Source organism: Triticum dicoccoides, chromosome 3A (assembly GCF_002162155.2).
Source record: "Triticum dicoccoides isolate Atlit2015 ecotype Zavitan chromosome 3A, WEW_v2.0, whole genome shotgun sequence".
NCBI classification, from domain to species: Eukaryota; Viridiplantae; Streptophyta; class Magnoliopsida; order Poales; family Poaceae; genus Triticum; species Triticum dicoccoides.
In genome coordinates this window covers 557,583,637-557,593,335 of record NC_041384.1, presented here as the reverse complement: position 1 = coordinate 557,593,335, position 9,699 = coordinate 557,583,637, and the positions used below count along the sequence as shown (strand labels likewise).

Below are 9,699 nucleotides of genomic sequence, written 5' to 3'. Positions count from 1 at the left end.
ATTTTTTTAGGGAATTTTTCTTTTGTGAATTGTTTGAGGGAAAGATTAGTCCGGTCGCTCTTCGCCATGAGCGTTCCTCTGGTTAAATCAAGATTTCGAGATGTTGCACATGGTGTTTCGGCATGCTGCAAACGTGTATGGCGTTTGCTGTGTACCGTGAACAGCATGCCGTGAATACGCCATGCGAGCAAAGAAGCAATAAAAAAAGGAGCAGGAAATGATGTATGGCCCAGAATCTGCTCCACCCAAACCTCGACAAACTATCATAAAGCGAGAGAGAGCAGATGTGAGCATGACTAGGAGGTGCTCTAGGCCGACGAAGAGGAAGGCACGGACCAGGAGCTCTAGGCCGACGAAGAGAAAGGCATGGACTGGGAGCTCTAGGCCAACAAAGAGAAAGGCACGGACCGGGACACAAAAAAGGCAAGCTAGGCACCGGAACCTCCAAGCCAATGAGCAGCTCCATGTTACATTGCAGCAACTACCACTAGGGGTGCAACAATGAGGAGATATACACACAAAAATGGCACCAAGCACTTTCCCCTTCCTCTCAAGTCCGCAAAGAAGAAGAGAAGGAACATAGGGGAAGCGGGAAGGAAAGGATATTACACTAGCGAGAGAGATGATTGAGTGGAAAAGTGCAAATGATATCCTTGATTATAGCCAAGCACTCGTAGGGGTACCATGTGGGTCAGTTTTCTAAACTGGCTGCTCTATTTTCTTAACTTTTATATTTTCCAAAATTTTAAATTATATCATTATGTATATTATGCAAAAATATGTACAGAATCGTTCCTAATATGAAAAGCAAAACAAAAAGGCTACAAATATTTCCTATTTTTTATTCTATTATATATTAAAACTATTCATGTACATATTATATAAAAATGTTCATTGAACGTATGGATTTGTTCCAGTTTGTGTACTTCACCGTCCAAGTTTGTGTGGAACCCACGCATTTCAAATTTAAGTTTGACCATCACTTTGACCAATAAAACATTTATTAAGTACCAAAAAAGCTATACCATTGAATTTCTATCCCCCCCAATTTTTTTTTATTTCTAATAGTATGATATTTATGACACATGACTCTTACATTATTGGTCAAATTGGCAGTAAGCTAAATCATGAAATAAGAAGATGGCATGTAAATTAGGACGAAGGGAGTACATAGAAAAAGAGCTAAATATATCGGAAGTCTTAGAAATTGCATCTGGCGGTCAGTTTGGCACACAAACTTGTAAAATACATGATTGCAGTCATCAAACTTGTCCGAGCGTGCAAATACGATCACATTTCCCATATGCGGACGTTGCCTGCACAACACGCCAGCATGATGAGGCCCCACTGTCAGTGGTTGGTACCAGCTGAGGTGCGGATGCACGTGATATTTTTTTTGCAAAAACACAATTGGATTTTGTTTAACCTCATACAAAAGCCTGTTGGGTCCCATGTGTCAGCAGACGGTGTAAATTAAGTCGCGCGCAACCCGCAACCTGTTGGTCTATAGCCGACGACATGGCCACCCAATCAGAAGATGCTTGGTGCATAATGTGGACGGCTCTCTTTTATAGTATGTTTTACGACCGAAGCACACATTAAGGATTATTTTTCTTTTAAGCAGTATACACATTAAAGTTGGTTTTAAACGAATAAATGAGAGCCGGGCTAAGACTGACCATAGTAGGATTAACTTCGGGAGTAACATTGGGTTCAGCTCAGTAAATTTGCTTATGTGACACTGAGTTAATGAGGATGGAGATAATTGAGTAACTTAGCTAGTTACCATACAATCACATATCTCAATACAATATGAGTCTATAACCTAATAAATAAAGCTTTGCATGATACCACACATATGTTACTACCCACTATGAAGGTAGTAACATAGTCTAGAAAAGCGTTTATGTTACTAGTGTAACTTACTCTCCACTATGGCTAGTCTAACCAACAAACAAAATGTCAGCTGGTGAAGATAAATTTATTTTCTAAATGAGGGTCAGTGAAATTTTCTCAATTCACTTAAAAAAATCATGTTACATTTATTCCGAACTATATTTTCATTTATCTATATTTTAAAATTTAAAAAATTTCAAACTCGATTAAAATTTTCATTGATTTGTCCAAAAGAAATTTATGTACATTCATTCTGAACTATATTTTTATCTAGATTATTAAACCTAAATTGATTCAAATTCAAAAAATGCCGATTTGTCCAAAAATTAGCATACATTCATTCTTAACTATGTTTTATTTCATCTAGATAGTTAAATTTAATATTATTCAAATTCAAAAAAGATTCATTGATTTGTTAGAAAGTTTTACGTACATTCATTCTGACCTATATTTTCTTTTATCTAGAGTTCCAAATTTTAAAATTATTCAAATTTGAACAAAAAATGTTTCATTTGTCCAAAAGAACTTATGTACATTCATTCTGCACTAATATTTTCTTTTATCTTGATTTTTTAATTTCAGATTATTAAATTCAAACAAAATTTTAGTTGATTTGTTAGAAAAAAATACATACATTCATTCTGCACTATATTTCCTTTTATATAGATTTTTAAATTTAAAATTACTTGAATTTAAATGAAAAATTCATTGATTTGTCCAAAAAAATATGTATAATCATTTCACACTATATTTTATTTTATATAAATTTTAAGTTTAAAATTTATTTGATCTAAAAAAATCATTGATTTGTCGATCTTTTTTTTGCCATTTCGGAATTCAAGACCTTTTGCGCTAGTGTAGTACGGTTAGTTTGATTAGTTCGGAAGTCCAAGTCAGTTTGCTAGTCTAAGCCCCATCTTAAATGTGTACTTGGATTCAAAAAAAAAGTGATCTTAAACTAAAGGATATATATAATTTAGCAGTCCTGGCATCAAGAATCATCAGGTTCGGTGGCAAGGACGGCCGCATTTCTGCATCTGGTCGTGGGTTTGAACTCCCGCTCTTTACATTTTCCAGCGAAATTTATTTATACTGTACACTGACATGTGGGCCCCATGGCTTTTCTGCGTAGTTAAAAGAAAACTCCCGCTCTTCATATTTTTCCAACGAAATTTATTTATACTGTACACTGACATGTGGGCCCCATGGGCTTTTGTTCGTAGTTGAAAGAAAATCTGAGGGTTTTGTCACTGACAGTGGGCCTTGGCATGCAACTCAAGCAAATGTAACCGTATTTGCACGTCCACGCAAGTTTAATGACTGCAATCACGTATTTTATAAATTTATACACCAAACTGACTGTCGCGTGTAAGTTGTATGACTCCTAGTGTATTTACCTCATAGAAAAATGAAAATAGAAGATAGAGCAACCAGAAAATGGAAACGCTCTAGACAGGCCAGTCAGACCAACACAAAAAGAGACAGGAGCATCAGGATCTGTATTTTTGCAGCAGAGAAGTAAATTCAGATATGAGCGAACTAACTTCGATATGGTATGCTAGCACGTAGGGCTTGAAACAAAGATGCCAAGTTTATGAATAGACACTGAGACTGGTCATTGTTACGAGCACGGGGCATCAGTACTAGTAGCTGTGAAAAATAAAAGCATCTTCAGAGGTCTCAATAGACCGTTTCTCTCCTGCAGCTCAATACAAACTCGATTTCAACAACCAGAAGAGGCCCCCATACGCTCAAAAAGGCAGAGAAAGCACCGCTTGCATCTACAAGGGCTTTCAGTTCTCCAGTCCAGTTATTATCAATGGACCTAATAAAAGTGCTTTGGCAAAGTTGCCCTGAATCTAACACTCCAGTTGGCCAACTCCTCCTGCTGCTCATTGTTCCTCAGGTCGCAACTAAAATAGCCCCTCCCCTGCCAAAAGGAAGGCTGTTATGACGATCTTATGTGATGAACACATGTTACAGGTTAATGTGATTCTTTATGCACACAAGTCTGTTCACGGACATAGCGAAGAGCACTGAAAAGAACAACAACACGGCCTGTCCGATGGTCTGCACTTATTTACTACTCCCTCCGTTCGGAATTACTTGTCTCGGAAATGGATGTGTCTAGAACTAAAATACGTCTACATACATCCATTTCTGCGACAAGTAATTCCGAACGGAGGGAGTATATGCCATGATGCCTTCCCTTATATAAGAAAAAAAAATGAGATACAGACTGCACTTACTTAACTCTTCCAATGATTTGCTGACATCACTGCCCCCAGATTGAACCAAGTGTATCTTGCCTGAGAAGATTAAATTTCCCATACATCAAAATCATACAAATGGAAATGAACAAAACCAAAAATTCTGTAAATAATGAAAATGACATGAATTCAGAGATGATAGCACAATATACTGAGAGCGAGGGGAGTCCAAATTAAGCTGCATGAAGAACTACATCTAGTCCTTGTTTCCACAGGCAGAGTTGTCTCTCCTTTTATTGAAAAGCAACAGGAGAGCTAGTCCCACTCCCTTTAGGTAGGTCTGTTTTCTGACTAAGCTGCATTTGGTAGGGATGGGTGGGGTACCGCAAGAGAACAAAAATCAGCAGGGAATTCTTCAAAAAATAACTCAGGTAGCTTGTGCTCAGCTAAGACATTTGCATTAGTTTATTTGGCTAACGAATGTTTACAACAAAACAGATTGCCAAAGGAAAGAGAAAATACTTGAACCTCAGATTAACTTACCATCATACCGCACACAGATCTCAGGTACGATTTTCACTAGATTATTGATGTCATCATTGTAGACTCTAGTCTCAATCTCACCCTCAACATACACTGCAGCACTGAATAAGACATAATAATAAGCACGGTATATCCTTGGTGAATTAAGAATCTGAACTTTAGTTTTCACTTCACATCACAAGGAAAAAAACAGAATCACGTGCTATAGAGTAGAAAGGACATACTTCTTAACCAACTTTTGAACAGCATATGCACCAAGCTGCGCATTATGAACAGCTATGCGATGCCACTGAGCTGGCATTGGCAAGTTTTCAGCACCTACTCTCCTCTGGTCAAACATGCCCCCAGTCCCGACAGTAAATACAGTCACAGTATGCCCGTTCCTCAATTTTTTCTGCACAGGCACTTGTCCAACGCTGCCACAAATAATGGCCTAACAAAACAAACAAGTCAACCGAGTGTCAACATGAGAACCAAAATACGGGTAGTTATTCTAATAGGATATATCAAGCAAGTACCCGATAAACACCACGGAAGTCAGCATCTTTCCAAGAATCTGCAAGATCACCATCTGCCTCGACGCCCATGCCATTCTTCTCATGAACACCAGAAAATGATGTGCTAGAGATCCATGCTCGCGATGCTGTGTATAAGTCTAGCAAGAAAAAAATACACAAGCAAGGAGTCATATATGTGATGAGCACCTTCCATGATCAAATAAGACAAAATAAATACGCTGTACCCACCAATTGGGTTTCTTCGCAGTCCTAAGAGCCTCGTCAGGCTCAAGCTGTTGAGCAATTTCGTGCTCATGGTAGGTCTACATACATAAAGGGGAAAGGGGTGAAATGACATAATCACATAATTAAACAACCTCAATAACAAAGGAATGCGGCTAGCTTGTGTGTAATTCCTAAAAGCTTCTCATCGGAAAGCCAGTGATGTAGCACGAACGCACAGCAAAATGTTAACTACTTATTGCTTGATTTGCCCTTAGGGGGCACTATATATCTCTCAAAATCTAATCCTCTGTTGACAGGGTCGGATCTAGATGTACTAATCTCATCCTGGAACTTGTAGAGGTCGGTTCAATTGATCACTGGGTGGGTGACTATGCGGCGGTCATACCTCAAAAATGGATGTCGAGGACTGCGGACGGGGGTGGAGACAGCAGGGACGCGACGGGCTAGAACGGAAACGGCGACGGCGGCGACGCGCGTGAGAGGCGGAGGGGTTGGGTGGGCGAGCGGGAGCGGGCCTCCGCGCTGACGCCAAGCTACGGCGGCGGCAGCTCAGGGGCACCGGCGGAAGATTTTAGGGTGGGTTTACTCCGCAATTGGCCCGGTTGAAACTTCGTTAGGTCAAAGCATTAGGTCAGGCGAGGAAGATCGAAGAAGGGACGGGCTGAGTAAGTCAAGAGAGAAAATCGGGGTGGATGAAATGGATTTTCGCGGATGGAAAGTAAAGGTTTGATTTTACCTTCTTTTTAAACATATATACTGTATAAGATAGATGTAATAATATCTTATAGAACATCAAAAATAAAAATTACATTCAGGTGTCTAGACTACCTAGGGCGAGCCAAAGACGCGCCGCCATCATCGCACCTCTCTCATCAGAGCCGTACAAACATTGTTGTAGTCCACAATCGGGAAGCCGTTGTGCTAAGACTTCATAGAATTAGCGCACCAAAACAGCAAGCGCCAACGATGAAGAGAAGCATGATCGGAAAGATCTAATCTGCAGACACACGGACGCACACGAAAGAAGACCGGATCCACCAAAGACAAGCGCCGACCGAATCCCACGAGATCCGCTAGAGATACACCTCCACGCGCTCTCCGATGAGGCTAGACACATCATCGAAACGAGGCCTAGGTAGGGAGAACATTATTCCATCTTCAGGGAGCCGCTACCATCTCACCTTCTTGAACAGAACACAAACCTTAAGTGGACACAAAAAGACACCTAAAAACGGAACTGGATCCCTCCCGCACGGCAAGGGCCAAGATCTACCACGCCTTCATGGCCTAAGGCCACAAGAGACGGGGTAGACCTGCGGCGGTGCTGGCAGGAGACGAGCAATCCTAATCGCCTTAAGTCGCTAGAGCGCAACCGAAGGGGTACGCGTGCGCATGCTTAAATCCTAAACCCTTTTGGGACCACGAGCCATTAAAAGGCTTCTAAAGGCATGGTTAATACATAGCCCCAAGGTGATGCCCTGCATGCCACGTAGAATCATATGTCAGGAAAAGTATGTTTGGATGGTGTAGCAACATGAGGTGGGTGCTTGGGGAGAGAAAGTATGGTCCGGTGAAAAAGCTGAAAAACTGAAGTGAAAAGTACAGATGCATGGCATGCATGTGTATTGTTTGACGAGGCCCATTAGTGGTGGCTTGCGCTGAGAAGAAAAAAAATCAACGTAGATGGCTTAAGCTACTTTTTCTCATGGAGCATCTTTATTCATATGTCATCATATTCATGCCTTAATGCACGTGTAAGTGTATCACAACTAGAAGACTCTAGAAAATAATAGGTAGGATAGAAAATAAAAGAAAAAAATACTATACTAGAGTGGAAGCATCTAGAAGTAGCCAAACAAATCTGACATACGATTTTTTTCCTCATCTAGTGTTCCTCATCATTCTCCCTTGGTTGTTTGGAACTCGCTCTTGAGTTATCTTCATAGAGCGCTTCTTCTGGATGGTAGAGAGTCAAGTCCGCAATATTGAAAATGTTGGATATGCCCATGTCGCTTGGTAGATCTATCACATAAGTATTATCATTTATCTTTCTCATGTGTGACGCTGTTGGGGAACGTTGCAGAAAACAAAAAATTTCCTACGGTTTCACCAAGATCCATCTAGGAGTTCATCTAGCAACGAGTGATTAGATGCATCTACGTACCTTGTAGATCGCGAGCGGAAGCGTTCAAGAACGGGGATGAGGGAGTCGTACTCGACGTGATTCGAATCACCGAAGATCCTAGCACCGAACGGACGGCACCTCCGCGTTCAACACACGTACGGAACAGCCACGTCTCCTCCTTCTTGATCCAGCAAAGGGGAAGGAGAGGTTGAGGGAGATGGCTCCAGCAGCAGCACGACGGCGTGGTGGTGATGGAGCTGTAGTACTCCGGCAGGGCTTTGCCAAGCACTATGGAGGAGGAGGAGGTGTTGGAAAGGGAGAGGGAGGCACCAAAGGTCAAGGTAAGAAGTCCTCCATCTCCCCCACTATATATAGGAGGGCCAAGGGGGGGCGCCGGCCCTAGGAGATCTAATCTCCTAGGGGGGTGCGGCCAAGGGGAGGAATCCCTCCTCCCCAAGGCACCTAGGAGGTGCCTTTCCCTCCTAGGACTCTTCCCTCCTTGAAACCCTAGGCGCATGGGCCTCTTGGGGCTGGTGCCCTTGGCCCATGTAGGCCAAGGCGCACCCCCTACAGCCCATGTGGCCCCCCGGGACAGGTGGCCCCACCCGGTGGACCCCCGGGACCCTTCCGGTGGTCCCGGTACAATACCGGTGACCCCGAAACTTGTCCCGATGCCCGAAATAGCACTTCCTATATATAATTCTTTACCTCCGGACCATTCCGGAACTCCTCGTGATGTCCGGGATCTCATCCGGGACTCCGAACAACATTCGGGTTACTGCATATACATATCCCTACAACCCTAGCGTCACCGAACCTTAAGTGTGTAGACCCTACGGGTTCGGGAGACATGTAGACATGACCGAGATCATTCTCCGGTCAATAACCAACAGCGGGATCTGGATACCCATGTTGGCTCCCACATGCTCCTCGATGATCTCATCGGATGAACCACGATGTCGAGGATTCAAGCAACCCCGCATACAATTCCCTTCGTCAATCGGTATGTTACTTGTCCGAGATCCGATCGTCGGTATCCCAATACCTCGTTCAATCTCGTTACCGGCAAGTCACTTTACTCGTACCGTAATGCATGATCCCGTGACCAGACACTTGGTCACTTTGAGCTCATTATGATGATGCATTACCGAGTGGGCCCAGTGATACCTCTCCGTCATATGGAGTGACAAATCCCAGTCTTGATCTGTGTCAACCCAACAGTCACTTTCGGAGATACCCGTAGTATACCTTTATAGTCACCCAGTTACGTTGTGAAGTTTGGTACACCCAAAGCACTCCTACGGTATCCGGGAGTTACACGATCTCATGGTCTAAGGAAAAGATACTTGACATTGGAAAACTCTAGCAAACGAACTATACGATCTTGTGCTATGTTTAGAATTGGGTCTTGTCCATCGCATCATTCTCCTAATGATGTGATCTCATTATCAATGACATCCAATGTCCATAGTCAGGAAACCATGACTATCTGTTGACCAACGAGCTAGTCAACTAGAGGCTTACTAGGGACATGTTGGTGTCTATTATTCACACATGTATTACGATTTCCGGATAACACAATTATAGCATGAATAAAGACAATTATCATGAACAAGGAAATATAATAATAATGCTTTTATTATTGCCTCTAGGGCATATTTCCAACAGTCTCCCACTTGCACTAGAGTCAATAATCTAGTTACATTGTGATGAATCGAACACTCATGGAATTCTGGTGTTGATCACGTTTTGCTCTAGGGAGAGGTTTAGTCAACGGATCTGCTACATTCAGGTCTGTATGTACTTAACAAATATCTATGTCTCCATCTTGAACATTTTCACGAATGGAGTTGAAGCGACGCTTGATGTGCCTTGTCTTCTTGTGAAACCTGGGCTCCTTGGCAAGTGCAATAGCTCCAGTGTTGTCACAGAAGAGCTTGATCGGCCCCGACGCATTGGGTATGACTCCTAGGTCGGTGATGAACTCCTTCACCCAAATTGCTTCATGTGCTGCCTCCGAGGCTGCCATGTACTCCGCTTCACATGTAGATCCCACCACGACGCTCTGCTTGCAACTGCACCAGCTTACTGCCCCACCATTCAAAATATACACGTATCTGGTTTGTGACTTTGAGTCATCCAGATCTGTGTCGAAGCTAGCGTCGACGTAACCCTTTACGAC

The 9,699-nt window shown here is 42.6% G+C and overlaps 1 protein-coding gene across 1 annotated transcript; it reads right to left on the bottom strand.

The window, feature by feature from the left end:
* Nucleotides 1–3,419: 3,419 nt before the first annotated feature.
* LOC119269165 (single-stranded DNA-binding protein, mitochondrial-like) lies at nucleotides 3,420–6,037 on the bottom strand. Its single transcript, XM_037550938.1, has 7 exons — nucleotides 5,778–6,037; nucleotides 5,396–5,469; nucleotides 5,168–5,304; nucleotides 4,874–5,082; nucleotides 4,650–4,750; nucleotides 4,146–4,205; nucleotides 3,420–3,826 (listed from the first exon to the last, which is right to left on the bottom strand). The coding sequence occupies exons 2-7, from the start codon at nucleotides 5,460–5,462 to the stop codon at nucleotides 3,810–3,812; spliced, it is 591 nt and encodes a 196-aa protein (XP_037406835.1). The 5' UTR covers nucleotides 5,463–5,469; nucleotides 5,778–6,037; the 3' UTR covers nucleotides 3,420–3,809.
* Between the last annotated feature and the right edge of the window lie 3,662 nt (nucleotides 6,038–9,699).